The sequence below is a fragment of the Vipera berus genome, assembly GCF_964194415.1.
Source record: "Vipera berus genome assembly, chromosome: W".
Classification (NCBI taxonomy): Eukaryota; Metazoa; Chordata; class Lepidosauria; order Squamata; family Viperidae; genus Vipera; species Vipera berus.
The window spans coordinates 72,064,864-72,081,941 of record NC_138210.1 but is presented as its reverse complement, the minus strand read 5'-3'; the positions used below and the strand labels follow the sequence as shown (position 1 = coordinate 72,081,941).

Here is a 17,078-nt window from a genome sequence, read left to right as displayed (position 1 = left end):
CCACGCATGGGGAATAAGGAAGAGCTGTCATCTCATTCGGATGGAAATGACTCGCCTTGCAGAATTAAGATTTTAATGCACAGAGAAAAGGGAAGACGCAGCCGGGGTCTCCCCCACCTCCCAAGTCAGCTTTCCTAAATTTCACATTTAAGGCATTCCCGCCGTTCCCTACCAAAGCCCATGCTGGTTGGGGATGATGGGAGTTTGCACCTAGACAATTGCACCTAGACAGCTGAGGACCCAGCTACCTGATCCGAGCGGCGAAAAACCCCCATGATCATTAAAAGCAAAAAAAAAAATTTTTTTTCCCCAGATCAGAGCTGATAGAATTGAGCGGGGGGCGCCCGGTTGCAGAAGGAGAAAAAAAAACTCAGCGCTGAGCCTAGGGAAGAGTCGGACAGCGCCCCCTATGCATTACTGGAGGGAAATATCCAAGGCGCTGACCAATCAGAAGGCTTTAAAAAAAAAACCGCTCGGAGTCCCTCCCCTCCGCCGCCTCCGGCCCGTCCTTATTGTCAAGGCCACGCCTTCCCTTGAGCTTCTTGTTCGTCCATTGGAGGCTTCCCTGTGCGCTCCCGCCTCCGGCGGTCGGGAGCTCGACCAATCACCGCCTGCCAACCTTTCGGGGAATTCTCGGCGCGCGCGAGGCGGACGTCGGAGTTGGTCCGGGAGGGCGTGGGCGGGGCGTTTAACCGAGCGCGCGGGAGGAGAAAAAAAAAGAAAAGGGCGGGTAGAGCGGCCACGCCCTCCCGTGACGTCACAGGTCGGACTCCAGGGCTTTGCTAGGGAAAGGGGGGGGGGTTGAATGTGGGGGGGATGCTTAGAGGGGGTGTAAATCCCCATCACTTTCTCTCTCCTCCCCTTTATTTATTTGCTTTGCAATTGCTTTGCAAATTGCCGGGTGGGGGGGAAGCAACGGAACTGGGGTAATCTCAAGGGGAAGCTTCACCGGTTGCGTTTCTGCCTGCTGCTTGGCGGGTTACAGCAAGGAAAAGTGTGGGGGGGTGGGCGTTGGGAAGTGAGGGTCGGGGTCGGGAAGGATGCAGGGGCTTGTTGGGGGGTGCTTTGGGGCGATTTTCCTTGGGGTAGGAGAAAAAAATATCAGAATAAGCCCCCCCCTTGCCCTGTTCAGAGGGTTAGACTAGATGACCTCTGATGCCCTCTGCCAGCCCTGGGATGCTATGATCCCTGTAGGATTGGCAGGGAAGCACGCCCGGAAGGCTGCATTCACACATGCAAGAGTGGGGGTTCTTCATGTATTTTTATTTATTTGGGTTTTTTATCCTGCGTCAATGTTTTTTTTTATTATAAATACCTCATTCTTCCTCCCTCCCCCCCTCCCCAACAACAGCCCTGCAAGTTGGGTTGGGCTGAGAAAGAAAGACTGGCCCAAAGTCACCCAGCTGGCTTTCGTGCCTCAGGCAGGACTAGATCTCACCGTCTCCTGGTGATTGGCCCAAGTTCACCCAGCCAGCTTTCGTGTCTTAAGGCAGAACTAGAACTCGCCGTCTCCTGGAAATGTTGTCCAAAGTCACCTTTTGTGTCTAAGGTGGGACTTGAACTCACCGTCACCTCGTGACCCAAAGCCAGCCACCCAGCCAGCTTTCACTTTTAAGGCTGGATTTGAACTCGTGCTCTCCCATTGTCTAGCCTGGTGCCTTAAACCAGCTATTTTCCCTGCCGTGTGAGAGAGGAAAGAATTTCGGCTTGGCTCAAATGGTGGGGAACATCACCCCTTGTTTCTCTACCCAAAACTTGGCATCACCCCTATAAATGGGAGAGGGGGGCGGTCTTTTCCAATCAGGAACCCCTTCCCTTTGGGTACGAGTTCGGATCCTAATCCTCTCCTCCATTCTTGGTTCATTCATCTGGAGGGCACCAAGATGGATTTTTTTTTAAAAAAAGCTATAAGCGTCGCATGCTTCTACAACTCCCTGCTCCCGAAAAGGAATCCTCTGGGTTTATTTTCCAGGAGTTTTTTTTTATCCCCCTCAATCAGATTCCTGCTTCTTTCTTAAATATGGCTTCTTCTAATTTTATTTCCTTTTTTTTCCCCCGAGAAACAGGCAGAATGGCGGTTTCGGGAGCTGTGGACGCTAATTTCCTGCAACAAGGTCATGCCGGAGCTTTCTGGGAGGGAACGTTAAAAGAATTTAAAAAGGGGGAAAATTAGTTTCCCTCTCACCCACACACCCACACACACCAATTTCTGTTTCCGCAGGTTGTAGGAGCCAGCTGCCCCCTTGCTCGCTGACCAACGAGGATCTCTCTGCTTATCCTGGATTGGCTAACCTGCTTACGGATCTGAAAACACACATCGATCCTTCGGGGATGAGCATCGCTTTGGCCCAGCCGTTGGAAGAGGTGGGAGGAGAGAGAGAGAGAGAGAGAGAGATTGGTGGGGGTGGGTGGGTGGGAGACAAGGAAGTGGGTAACAGTCGGCATACAGGAAATCCTCAACTGACAACCGCAATCGGGCTCCATATTTATGTTGTTAAATGAGACAGTTGTTAAGTCAGTTTTGCCCCATTGCATGGCTTTTCTTGCCGCCTTTGTTAAATTAGTGTCACGATTGTTAAGTCAATCTGTGTGTCTGTCTGTCTGTCTATGTTATCTATCTATCTATCTATCTATCTATCTATCTATCTATCATCTATCTATCTATCTAATCTTATCATCTAATTATTTAATCTATCACCTATCTCTGTCTATCTGTCTATATCTTATCTATCTAATCTTATCATCTAATTATTTAATCTATCACCTATCTGTCTCTATCTATCTCTTATCTATCTAATCTTATCATCTAATTATTTAATCTATCACCTATCTGTCTTTCTGTCTATCTGTCTATATCTTATCTATCTAATCTTATCATCTAATTATTTAATCTATCACCTATCTGTCTCTATCTCTCTCTCTCTTATCTATCTAATCTTATCTAATTATTTAATCTATCACCTATCTCTGTATCTCTGTATCTATCTATCTATCTATCTATCTATCTATCTATCTATCTATCTATCTATCTATCTATCTATCTATATCTTATCTATCTAATCTAATTATTTAATCTATCACCTCTCTCTCTCTCTCTATAATCTATTTAATCTATCACCTCTCTCTGTATCTATCTATCGATCTATCGATCTATCTATATCTAATCTATCATCTAATCATCTATCTAATCAATCACCTCTCTCTCTCTCTCTCTCTTGTAAATATGAACCAGTTGTCAAGCATCTGAAGGTAAATCCCATGACCGTAGAGATGCTACAAAGGTCCTAAGTGTGAAAAATGGCCATTTTTTCAGTGCCGTTGTAACTGCGGACAGTCACAAATGAACAGTTGTAAGGCGAGGACTACTGTATTCTGGAAAATCCCATTTTTTCCTTGTCTGGGACGAGGTGTTGCAAAAGGGGACGGAGGAGAATGAGGATCTGAACCAGTGTTTTTCAATTGAAGCCACTTGAAAGCAGGGTGGACCTCAACTCCCAGAATTCCCCCGCCAGCTCTTCAAGTGCCCATGGTTGAAAAAGGTTGATCTTCTAGGGAAGATCCTGGATGAGTGTTGTGTTGCATTGCAGATCATCTTAAGCAAGAATGAGCAAATATTCCCTGCTCAGCATGTCGCTCATCTCTGCAGTGCAGAGAGAGATAAGACAAATACCACGAAAAATAAATAAATTACTTATTTACAAATGTAAAGCTACGGGATTTGACTTCTCTTGAGGCAGGCGTGTTTCTCATTGATTATAGCGCTCGACATCAACAGTAGCTGCTCTACTTGCAGATTGGGTGGTGAGCCTTGGATTACAAGCACAAGGCAGCCCGCAAGAAGACAGCGGGAATAATAAGAGGAATCGTGCATTGGGCTAGATCCAGTTCCCATAAGGACGTACAGAAGTACTGTATTTTGTCTGGCATTGTTTATCCAGTTCCAGTTAAAAGATCCCCCGGGTTGTGTGAATTGGGGAGCTCGCTTCTTCCCGGGTTGGATTCAAAAATATACAAAGACCCAGTATATTCATCAGGGCTGAAATGAAATTAACTGGGGGTTAATTCTCCCTACTGGTTCCCTAAGAAATCTTGGGAGGAAAAAAACGGGCCGGGTGTTTTGGTGTCTGTTTGCAAAATGGTGAGAGGAAGCCTTTCCTTGCTCTGTGTACAGCAGCCCTACGCTGAATAGTCTATCACAGCTTCTATGTATTGTCTGCCTGCCTGCCTGTTTATCTATCTATCTGTCACTCTGTTTCTCTCTATCTAATATCTCTATCAAGCTCTCCATATCTCTATCAACCCATATCTATCTATCTCTATCAATTATCTATCCATCCATCTATATCTCTATATCTATCTGTCAATCTGTTTCTCTGTTTAATATCTCTATCAATCTCTCTGTTTCTCTGTCAACCCATCTATCTATCTATCTATCTATCTATCTATCTCTGTCAATCTCTTTCTCTCTATCTAATATCTCTTTCTATCAATCTCTCCGTATCTCTGTCAACCCGTATCTATCTCTATCAATTATCTATCTGTCACTCTGTTTCTCTCTATCTAATATCTCTATCAAGCTCTCCATATCTCTATCAACCCATATCTCTATCAATTATCTATCCATCCGTCTGTCTGTCTATCTATCTATCTATATCTCTATATCTATCTGTCAATCTGTTTCTCTCTGTTTAATATCTTTCTATCAATCTCCGTATCTCTGTCAATCCATCTCTTTCTATCATCTATCTATCTATCTATCTATCTATCTATCTATCTATCTATCTATCTATCCATCCATCCATCCATCAAGCTCATCAAATTTGCAGACGACACCAAGCTGGCAGGAATAGCCAATACTCCAGAAGATAGGCTTAAAATACAGGAGGATCTGGACAGACTCGAACACTGGGCGCTATCTAACAAAATGAAATTCAATGATGAAAAAAGTAAGGTTCTACATTTAGACAGGAAAAATCAAATGCACAGGTATAGTATAGGTGGTACCTTGCTCGATAGTAGTAACTGTGAGAGGGATCTTGGAGTCCTAGTGGACAATCACTTCAATATGAGCCAGCAGTGTGCTGCAGCTGCCAAAAAAGCTAACACAGTGCTAGGCTGCATTAACAGAGGGATAGAATCAAGATCACGTGAAGTGTTAATACCACTCTACAATGCTTTGGTAAGGCCACACCTGGAATACTGCATCCAGTTTTGGTCACCACGATGTAAAAAAGATGTCGAGACTCTAGAAAGAGTACAGAGAAGAGCAACAAAGATGATTGGGGGACTGGAGGCTAAAACATATAGGGAACGGTTGCTGGAATTGGGTATGTGTAGTTTAACGAAGAGAAGGGTGAGGGATGACATGATAGCAGTGTTCCAATATCTCAGGGGCTGCCACAAAGTAGAGGGAGCCAAGCTATTCTCCAAAGCGCCTGAAAGCAGGACAAGAAGCAATGGATGGAAACTAGTCAAGGAGAGAAGCAACCTAGAACTAAGGAGAAACTTCCTGACAGTTAGAACAACTAACCAGTGGAACAACCTGCCTCCAGAGGTGGTGAATGCTCCAACACTGGAAGTTTTTAAGAAGAGACTGGACAGCCATTTGTCTGAAATGGTATAGGGTTTCCTGCCTGAGCAGGGGGTTGGACTAGATGACCTTCAAGGTCCCTTCCAACTACTTCTTCTTCTTCTTCTTCTTCTTCTTCTTCTTCTTCTTCTTCTTCTTCTTCTTCTTATTATTATTATTATTATTATTATTATTATTATTATTATTATTATTATTATTATTATTATTATTATTATCTATCTATCTATCTATCTATCTATCTATCTATCTATCTACAACAACAAATCTGGAAGGTAGGTTGGGCTGAAAGAGAGTGACTAGCCCACAGTCACCCCACTGGTTTTGTGCCTAAGGCAGGACTAGAACTCATGGTCTCCTGTTTTCTAACTTGGTGCCTTAGCCTCTTTCTCTCTTCCCCCCCTCTCTTTCTCTCCCTCTCTCCCTCTCTATCTACTAACTATCAATCTCTATCAATCTCTCAATATATCTGTCAATGTCTTTCTATCCATATACTTTAGATGGCTAGATAGGCAGGTGTAGATTGATGTAGACCGAAAGAAAGAAAGAGAGAGAAATGGATCTAATCTACCTCTCTACCAGCCTGCCTCTCCCCTCCCTCTCTCTCTCTTTTATCTACTTCCTCTTACCAATCTCTGTATCTCTGCCTCTTTCCATTAATCTATATCTCTCTATGTCTCTTTCTATCTATCCATCTCTCTCTCTCTGTCTATATCAATTATATCTATATCTGCCCATCCACTGATCTAAGGTTGGTGGGTAGATAGATACAGACTGATACGGAGAGAAAGAGAGAAAGAAAGATGGATAGAAAGAGACGTAGGATTGGTACCGTTTCTCTCTTCCTGCCTATCTCTCTGTCTCTCCATCTCACGTGTGTGTGTGTGTGTGTATGTACACACACATACACACACACACACCACGCACTAAAAAAAAGGCACGAAACGGCAGCCTGCCAGTTCCAGAAAAAAACTGCAGTTGTGCGGTCAAAGATGATGGATCCTCGCTTGGCAAGGTTAGCTGGACTGGACTGGAGCAGCCGCAGTTCCTGCCAGCGGCAATTTAATTTATTGAGCAAGCCCCCGTCGCCCTTATTAAAAAAAACCAGTTCTCCCTTTTTTAAAAAAATAATATTTTTTTTTTAATCCTCCTCTTCTTGTAGGCCAGGAAAGAACTGGAGATGCACCGTGCCAACTGGTTAAAGTGGGAAGCCCTACACCGCCTTTTGCAGGAGGCTTTGCTGGAACTGGGAGCCGATCCCGCCCCCCAGGACAAAAAAGTAACGTCGGGAAAGAAGCTTAACGCACAACGCAGCCGACTTAATGCGCGCTCGGGCGGGCTGGCGAGGGAGCGTTAACGCTGGCTTGGCCTGTGGTGCGAAGCAAACCGCCCAGCGGGAGACCAGAGTTGGTGGCCTTATCTCAGCAGGGCAGAAAATGGGCATAAAAATGAATCGGCTTGGGCAGAGGGTTCGATGTAAGCTGGGTAATTGCGCATCCTGTGGAGCTGGATCCAGGCTCCGGCGGCATGTAGGAGGTAGAGCAGCCGATCAACCCCGGGAGGCAGAACGGGAACGTGAGGAAGGCCCTGGAAGATGACGAACAGCCCTCAGGGAAAGGAGAGGTTTTCCCGAAGGGATGTGAGAATGGGGGTGCGCTTGGAGAAAAGGGAGGCCCGGAGCAGTCTCGACGGACGCGACTCGGAGCCGAGAAGCGAATCGCCGTTGCACGGTAGAGGAGCTTTTGAGGGGGTCCTTGAGGCTGTCTTGAGCTTGCCGGTCTTCTTGGAGATGTTTCGCTGCCAAAGTGGGTGACCTCCTCGATGCTAGCGGCGATGAGTGACTTGCCCTGGGAGTTTTGGTGGGATGTCCTTGCTGGTTCCTTGATTAGGAACTTTTGATTAGGGTTTGCTGTCTGTTTACCCCCTCTATCTATCCATCTATCTATCTATCTATCTATCTATCTATCTCCATTCTTCTATATTTCCATTTTTCTATATCTATCTTTCTATCTCCATTTTTCTATATTTCAATTTTTCTATATCTATCTATCTATCTATCTATCTATCTATCTATCTATCTATCTATCTATCTATCTATCTATCTATCTATCTATCTATCACCTAATTCTATCTATCATCTATCTATCTATCTATCTATCTATCTATCTATCTATCTATCTATCTATCTATCTATCTATCTATCTATCTATCTATCACCTAATTCTATCTATCTATCTATCTATCCATCTATCTATCTATCGTGGGTAAACAGAAAGCAAACCCCACTCCCTTGCAGCCCTGACACTGTTAACTAGTTTGGTAATGAAACGCCTTCAAGAAAACAACCAAGCCTTCCCTCCCTCCCCCTTTTTCTTTTCTCCTCCTCCTCTTCCCCATTCTCCCCCTCTTCCTCCTCTTCTCCTCTCCTCCCCCTTATTCTTATCCTCCTCTGCTTACTCTCCTCTCTTCCTCCTTGTCCTCCTCCTTCTCTCCTCTTCCTCCTCTTCTCCTCCCCCTTATTCTCCTCCTCCCCTTCCTCCTCCTCTTCTTAGTCTCCTCTCCCCCGCCTCCTCTTCCTCCTCCTCTTCTCCCCTTCCTCCTTCTCTTCCTCTTCTCTTCCTCCCCCTCTTCCTCTTCCTCCCCTCCACAGACCTCACTCGCTTGCACTACCAATGTTTTCTAGTTTAATAATAAAAATGTCTGCAAGGATAACAACCAAGAGCGCCAAACAGGAACCTCGCAATCCTCCTCCCTCTTGCTTCGAGCTAACCGCCATAAAACACGCTGGGTCTCGTTAATTGTAGTTAAACAAGCCGCTCAGCACATTTCCCTCGAATTGCCAAGCAAAACCCAGGCCCCGTTGTGGTCGAACCGAACAGCCAGCTCACAACGAAGCTTGATCTGATTCGTTCTTCTTCGCCCTGGTGGCTCAGCCAGCCAGACTATGTTTTTTTATCGGCTTAATGTGTTTTTCTGGAGGGAAAGTTCTGGCTGATTGAAGTTTGTTTATCTCTTTCCTCCCCCCCCCCCTTTTTAAATCTCCTTTTTCCTGCCTTCAGTTCCTGGAAACCCTGGAACAGCAGTTGCTAGTAGCGGAATTGAAACGGATGCTTGAACTGGATTCTTCCCTGCCAAACCCCCGTCCGTCTGTCTTAGGCCTGCAACCCGATCACTTAACGGAATATCTGCCTGCTCACCAAGTAAGAATCTATGGGGGTTTCTCAAGTCCTCCAGGTCACGGATAAGATAAGATAAGCTTTATTGTCAATTTTTTATTTTTCTACTGTGGGCACAACGGCACACATCAAAAGTGAAATTTAGTTGCCCGCTCTCAAAGGGAAACACATACGTGACACATACCTAAAACATATTGCATACAACATATGTATATAGACCCACACCCACACATATGTATATAGAACAACAACATGTTGTTGTTAGCTGCGAAGTCGTGTCCAACCCATCGCGACCCCACGGACAATGTTCCTCCAGGCCTTCCTGTCCTCTACCATCTTCCGGAGTCCATTTAAGCTCACGCCTCCTGCTTCAGTGACTCCATCCAGCCACCTCGTTCTCTGTCGTCCCCTTCTTCTCTTGCCCTCGATCTTTCCCAGCATGAGGCTCTTCTCCAGTGAGTCCTTCCTTCTCATTAGGTGGCCAAAGTATTTCAGTTTCCACTTCAGGATCTGGCCTTCTAAAGAGCAGTCAGGGTTGATCTCCTCTAGGACTGACCGGTTTGATCACCTTGCAGTCCAAGGGACTCGCAGGAGTCTTCTCCAGCACCAGAGTTCAAAGGCCTCAATTCTTTGGCGCTCAGCCTTTCTTGCAGTCCAACTTTCACACCCATACATTGCAACTGGGAAGACCATAGCCTTGACTACATACACATAGCAAATAAATATTAAATGCTGCCCCTCTTGAATATATAACGGAAGAAGGAAGCTTGAGAGTTCACAAGGTCAATGCTGTATGGAATGAAACTGTGGCTGAATCTGGATGCTCTGCTACGGATACCACGAAGCCCCCTCCTCCCAGAAGGTAACAAGGAAAACAGGTCGTGAAGAGGGTGTGTAGCGTCCCAGATAATCTTACGGACCCTGCTCAAGCAACGCTTCTGTGCCACGTCCTGGATGGAGAGGAGGGAACTGCCAACGATCTTTTCGACTGTCCTCACCACTCTCGGCACCCCCTTCCTGTCCGAAGCCGGGAAGGCTTCCAATCCAGACTGTGGTCCTGTATGACAGGATGCTCTCGATCGTCCCTCTGCAGAAAGTGGTCAGGACAGGGGGAAGAAGACGTGCTTTTCTCACGTGATGCAGAAAATGCAGGCGCCGCTGGGCCCGCTTCACCAGTTTCTCACTGTTGAGCGACCAAGCCAGCCTACTCATTAGCTGCACGCCCAGGAATTTGACACTGGTAACCGTCTCCACAGGGGAATCATTAATGCACAGAGAATTGTGGCTGGGCCTGCCTTTTCTGAAATCGACAATGATCTCTTTGAGTTTTTCCGGTATTTAAAACTAGGCTGTTTTCCTTACACCAGTTCACCAACCCCTCAGCTTCCACCTTGTCGTCCTGAATAAGGCCCACTACTGGTTGTATCGTCTCCGAACTTCATCCCAAAGGTGCTTTTTTTCCACGAGGCAAATGGACTTCCTTGTTTTTCTTTGGAGACGTTTGGCTTCTCGTCCAAGAAGCTTCTTCGGCTCTGACTGGATGGTGGGGGAAGGGAAGGATTTATACTCCTTGCAGACGGCTGGTCATTTGCCTTCTTTTAGAGAGTCGTTGAGGCCACTTGGGGGTTTACCTGTGTCCTCGGGATCACCTGAGCGGTGCAAATGGACGTGGGGCCTTCTTGTTTTAAGCCCTGGATCCCTTCACCGTCAAAGAGAGGCGCGAGCAGTTGGGGGATGAGTTTGCGTTGTCTGCCTCTCAAACCGAAGCGCAAATGGTTCCTGCCGTCTGCCATGTTTTCTGGAAATCTGTTCATCTTCCCGCACCGTTCGAAAGGTGTCCATTCCAAAGTCCAGGGCTAAAATGTCGATGGAGGTTCTCGGTCTGCTTATCCATGGAAATTTGGGGCTTAGTTACGATGGCAAGCGGAGGACTAGCTGTAATCCTGGAGAGAACAGGTAATAATTGAAGCTGGTCAGGGAAAAAGAATATATTTTTCTTTCTGTCTTTCTCTAGGACCTGGAACAAGTGCACAAACACCTCCCAGCCAAGGTAGAGAAGCTTCTAAAGACCAAATGTTTGGATGTGCTCGGTTACTATCGTCCGGAAAGTGGTAAATTTGGAATTGCAGTATATCAGGTTGGCCTGGAGAATAAAAGTTGTTGGGAGCCGAAAATTGCGGGCTGGGATTTCCAGTTGGCCGGGATTCGTTTTAAACCGACAAGAAAAATTAAATGTACAGGCACCGATTAGATGAAAGCTAGCTCGATAGTGGTAACTGTGAGAGGGATTTTGGAGTCCTAGTGGACAAACCATTAAATACGGCATCCAGTTTTGGTCACCACGATGTAAATAAGATGTTGAGACTCTAGAAAGACTATGGAGAAGAGCAACAGAGATGATCGGGATTGGAGGCTAAAACGTATAAGGAACGGTTGCTGGAATTGGGTAGGTCTAGTCCAGGGGTAGGCCACCATGGCTCTTTTATGACTCGCGGACTTCAACTCCCAGAATTCCTGAGCCAGCATGGCTCAGCTTGGAAACCTCTCCCTTTCCCCTCAGCATGGCTGGCTCAGGAATTCTGGGAGTTGAAGTCCACGAGTCATAAAGTGGCCTAGGCCTAGGCCAGGGGTAGGCAACCTTGGCTCGTTTATGACTCGTGGACTTTAACTCCCGGAATTCCTGAGCCAGCATGAGGGAAACCTTGGCCCCTTCATGACTCGTGGACTTCAACTCCCAGAATTCCTCAGCCAGCATGGCTCAGTTTGGAAACTCTCCCTTTCCCCTCAGCGTGGCCGCCTCAGGAATTCTGGGAGTTGAAGTCCAAGAGTCATAAAACAGCCAAGGTTGCCTACCCCTGGTCTAGTCTAATGAAGAGAAGGACGAGGGGTGACATGATGGCAGTCTTCCAGTATCTCAGGGGCTGCCCCAAAGAAGAGGGAGTCAAGCTAACCCCCCAAAGCACCAGAAGGCAGGACAAAAAACAACGGATGGAAACTAATCAAGGAGAGAAGCAACCTGGAATTAAGGAGAAGTTTACTGACATTAAGAACAACCAACCAGTGGAACAGCTTGCCACTAGTAGCTGTGGGTGCTCCATCACTGGAGGGCTTTAAGAAGTAAATGGACAGCCATTTGTCTGAAACACGCTGGCTGAGGAATTCTGGGAGCTGAAGTCCACAAGTCATCAAAGGGCCACGTTTGAAGCCCCTGGCCTAGAGTCCCCTGCTTGAAAAGGGGGTTGGACTAGACAACCTCCAAGGTCCCTTCTGACTCTTGTGATTTCTCTTACGCTGACCTCTCTGAATTTGCTTTTTTGAAGATAACGTCGGAGCCGCAGCCCAGACGATTATGCTGGGCGCCCTGGCCGAGAGTCTAGCCATGGAGAAGCAGCATTTGAAGGAGGCCAGAGCTGAGCAGCAAGAACTGACCGGATGTCTGGAACAGCAGAAAGCGGTTTATCCCCAGGTAGAAATTCTGGTCTGTCTACCCGCTATCCGTCCTGCTCTGGACGGAGCCCCAATTCCTCTGTCTAGAGACTTTGGGAACTCTTTTAAGATTAGGATAAGCTTTTAAACAGCGGGGCAAGCGTCTTTGTCTCTAAAAAAAACCTGTTTGCGTTTCTTGAAAGGGCTGCGGATAGCTTGACCCCAGATAAGTATCGTTGGCTTCTGTAATCCTTGCTGTTAAATTCCAACACACACACACACACACACACACACACACACACTCAACCTCGGTCGGGAATCTGCTAGCGGCAGCTGTGCCCAGCTCAACAAACGATGCCGAAAGGCCGAAGTTCTCGTTTCATCGGGTGGATAAATTGAGATTCGATTCGATTCGGGTTTTAATCCCACTTTTATGACGGCTTATAATTATAAGTCAGGGCGGGCAAACAAATGCCGTGCTGCTCCTTCCTCCCACAACAATTTTACCCACAAGAACTCTGAGATCGGGCCAGGCTGAGAAACTGACTGGCCCAAGAGTCACCTAGCTGGTGTTTCCCGTGTTTTAACGTGGGACTAGAACTCAGTGTCACCTGGTTGCTAGGTCAGCACCTTCACCCCACCCCCACCCCCACCCGCAGCTTCTTCCTCCTCCTGCTCCTTCTCCTCCTCTTCCTCCTCCTCCTCCTCTCCCTTCTAATACTGATGATGTTCCCTAGTTGGGTTATGAAACATCTGCAAGGAAACCACCAAGCTCAGAGAGCACCAGGGACCCCACAATCCTCATCCTGCTCCTCTCTTCCTCTTCCTCTTTCTCCCCCTCCTTTTTGTCTTTCTCTTTTTCCTCCTCCACTTTCTATTTCTTTTTTCTCCTCCTCCTCCCGAAGGCAAGTGGAGCAGCTTGCCACCAGAAATCGTGGGCGCTCCATCGCTGGAGATTTTGAAGAAGAGACTAGAGTAGACAGTCACTTGTCTGAAATGATATAGGTTCTCCTGCTAGAGCAGGGGGCTGGACTAGAACAGGGGTCCCCAGAGCTCAGTCCGTGGACCAGTACCGGGCCGCGGCATACCAGCAACTGGTCCACACAAACAAGCAAAGCCCCATCCGCGGGATGCAGGCAGCACACAAAACCACGCACCCTCTGGTCCACGGAAAAACCTCTATCCACTGAACCGGTCCCTGGTGCCCGAAAGGTTGGGGACCTCTGGACTAGATGACCTCCAAGGTCCCTTCCAGCTCTGCTCTATTCTATTCTATTCTATTCTATTCTATTCTATTCTATTCTATTCTATTCTATTCTATTCTATTCTATTCTATTCTATTCTATTCTATTCTATTCTATTCCATTATTCTATTCTATTCTATTCTATTCTATTCTATTCTATTCTATTCTATTCTATTCTATTCTATTCTATTAATATTAATATTAATATTATTCTATTCTATTCTATCCTATTAATATTATTCTATTCTATTCTATTCTAATATTATTCTATTCTATTCTAATATTCTATTCTATTCTAAATATTCTATTCTATTCTAATATTCTATTCTATTCTTATTCTATTCTATTCTAATATTCTGTTCTGTTCTATTCTATTCTATTCTATTCTAATATTATTCTATTCTATTCTAAATATTATTTTATTATTCTATTCTAACATTCTATTCTATTCTAAACATTATTCTATTCTATTCTATTCTATTCTATTCTATTCTATTCTATTCTATTCTATTCCTTATTTTTATTCTATTCTATTCTTTATTTTACTATTCTATTCTATTCTATTCTATTCTATTCTATTCTAATATTCTATTCTATTCTTATTCTTCCTTTCTCCTCTTTCTCTTCCTTCTCCTCTTCCTCCTCCTCCTTCTCTTTCTCCTCTTTCTCTTTCTCCTGTTTTTTTACCACTTCAGGTGCACTTAGAACCTCACGATTAACTTTGTACAGCTCACATAGCAGAGGTATTAGATGGAAATACTGAGGCACATTTCTAACTAGATTCTCTAGCATTGCAGCAGTCTATAGACGCGATTAATAAATAAATTACTCCTAGCTGTGAGCTTCAAAAGCAGCTCCGTGTACAGCACATTGAAACAGTTCAGTCACGTATTCATCTCTTTCTTGTTGGTCAGCTCATCACTATGCAAACCTAATTCTCTCTCCCCCCCCTCCATTTTCTGCACAATAACAACTCTGTGAAGCAGATGGAAAAGAATTGGCAGTAAAGTCACCCAGCTGTCTTTCATGGTTAAGATGGGACTATAACTCACTGTATCCTGGTGATTAGCCCAAAGTCATCCAGCCAGCTCTCATGCCTAAAGCAGGACTAGAACTCACCATCTCCTGGTGATTTGGCCCATAGTCATCAGTTGGCTTTCATGCTTCAGGTGGGACTAGAATTCCCACTCTCCTGGTGATTGGCCCAAAGGCACCCAGCCGTCTTTAATTGGCTAAGGCAGAACTAGAACTCACCACCTCCTGATGATTGACCCCAAGACACCCAGCCACTTAAATGCCTAAGGAAGAACTAGAACGATCATCTCCTGGTGATTGGCTCAAAGGCACCCAGCTGTAAGGCAAGGACTAGAACTCACTGTCTCCTAGTAGTGAAGGGCCCAGCACCTAGCCACTACACCGAACTGGTTCACATGAAGCCACTAAGACACGAATTATTCTGTGAAGAGACTGCCAATTCAGGGAAAGAACACAGTCGTCACACATGATAGATCTGCGCAAGGATGATCCATCTCTGGAGGCGTACGATAACTTCCTTTGTGATGGCCTCTTTGCATTGTTGTTCCCTGTTTGTTCCAGGTCCTGTTGCGTTGTTTGGGCCTATTGAAACGCTTTGCTCGTGAGTTTCGCCTCGGGGTCCAATCCGAACTTGACCAGCTCAACACCCTGTATCTGGAGATTAAATGCAGCGCTATGCTCCTCAAGATACGGTGAGCTCCTTTATCGACTGGGAAGGCAAACCCCCCCCCGGCCAACTCCTAATGCCAATTTTCCCTACCAAAACAATCGTAATAGATTTTTTTTTCCTCTAGTCTAGTGGCAACTTTCTGAATGTTGCTCAAGAACGGTTGGGCTTCTAGAAAACCTTCTCCAGATAGACCGATTGCTGGCAAAAGACGCCTTTTTTCTGGTAGGAATAGAAAGTTGAAGCTCACTCGGAACTATTTTGCTTCTTCTAGGCTCGAGGAAGTGAAGATCCTGTTGGACACTTATACGCCTGAGGTAGTGGACGTGCATCGGATGATGAGGTGAGCTGAACAGGATAGGATAGGATAGGATAGGATAGGATAGGATAGGATAGGATAGGATAGGATAGGATAGGATAGAAGATGGATTAGAATATAATTAGAATTAGAATAGAATATAATAGAACATATGGAATGGAGTAGAATAGAATAGAGAATAGAATAGAATAGTAGAGAATAGAATAGAAATAGAATAGAATAGAATAGAACAAAATAGAATAGAGAAGAATAGAATAGAATAGAACAGAACATATGGAATGGAATAGAATAGAATAGAATAGAATGGAGAAGAATAGAATAGAATAGTAGAGAAGAATAGAATAGAAATAGAGTAGAACGTATGGAATGGAATAGAATAGATTAGAAATAGAATAGAACATATGGAATAGAATAGAAATAGAAATAGAATAGAACATATGGAATGAAATAGAATAGAATAGTAATAGTAATATTAGAATAAAATAGTAATAGAATTAACCAATGGAACAACCTGCCTCCAGAAGCGGTGAATGCTCCAACACTGCAAGTTTTTAAGAAGAGACTGGATAGCCATTTGTCTGAAATGGTACAGGGTTTCCTGCCTGAGCAGGGGGTTGGACTAGATGACCTCCAAAGTCCCTTCCAACTTTACTATTACGATTATGATGAATAGAATAGAACAGAACAGAACAACAGAATTGGGAGGGACCTGGCTCTTTTTAATTCTTCTCCAGGGACAAACTGCAGGCCAGCCTGAGCCAAGAAGAGCTAGATCTGGCCACTTCCCGCGGTATCCTTTCGAATTACGAGACCCTGGGGCCGGAATTTGAGGAGTTAGTCAAAGAATACACGCAGTTGCAAGAAATCATTCAGAACCGCCGGTGGGTGCTGACCAAATTCAGCGAAGACTGAGGAGGCGGCGAGAATGGCCACTGCCCGCACATGATTTGCAGAAAATCGAAACAGCGCACAATAAATATCACAGAATAAAATTTGAAATGTCCAGATTGCTTTCTTCTTCCTGCCTGCCCTCTTTGCCACAAGACAAGGGAGATAATTTTAAAATCCTTGTTTCGCATTGCCAAAACCTTCCAAGAGTCAAGGATGCAAAGATCTAAGTTGGTTGTTTCTCAAAGGTGGCAACTTTTAAGACAGAGAGACATGGCTGGCTGAGGAATTCTGGGAGCTGAAATCCACATGTGCTAAAGTTAACCAGCTTTGAGAAACCCTGATTTAACCTAACATGTCTGCCTTCTTGGCTTAATGCAGAAGTCTGGGGGGGAAATGCTGCTTTATTTAGCACAGAACAGTGTTTCTCAGGTTATGGGCTTCAACTCCCAGAATTCTCCAGCCAACGTTGCTCGCTGGGGAATTCTGGGAGTTGAAGTCCACATCCCACAGTTGAGGAAAACTGTCAGAGCATGCACAGTCATTGCGCTGAGGTAACCCAGGAGTAAATACAGTAAACAGTGGTTTCCAGTGCTTTTTTTGTAAAAGAAAAAGGTGCCGGAACTCACATATGTCATACAACCCACCTTGCCTACCCTACAAGGTTCCATCCAAAAAAGGTGCCAGAACTCCGTTCTGAGCGTTCTATGACAAAATAAGCCCTGGTGGTTTGTAT

General features: G+C 45.2%; 1 protein-coding gene across 3 annotated transcripts; it reads left to right on the top strand.

Moving 5' to 3' along the window:
• The first annotated feature begins 738 nt into the window (after nt 1-738).
• Nucleotides 739-16,436, top strand: LOC308676139 (HAUS augmin-like complex subunit 4). Of its 3 annotated transcripts, XM_081341876.1 has the most exons (10): nt 739-763; nt 2,067-2,114; nt 2,222-2,364; nt 6,750-6,866; nt 8,647-8,787; nt 10,778-10,874; nt 12,084-12,229; nt 15,030-15,160; nt 15,410-15,478; nt 16,189-16,436. In XM_081341876.1, exons 2-10 carry the CDS (start codon nt 2,072-2,074, stop codon nt 16,364-16,366), a joined length of 1,065 nt encoding a protein of 354 aa, XP_081198002.1. In that variant the 5' UTR covers nt 739-763; nt 2,067-2,071; the 3' UTR covers nt 16,367-16,436. The 3 variants fall into 3 exon arrangements, with proteins under 3 accessions (XP_081198002.1, XP_081198003.1, XP_081198001.1); XM_081341877.1 differs by having other exon boundaries at nt 743-763; nt 2,061-2,364; XM_081341875.1 differs by lacking the exon at nt 739-763 and having other exon boundaries at nt 1,789-2,114.
• The last annotated feature ends 642 nt before the right edge of the window (nt 16,437-17,078 follow it).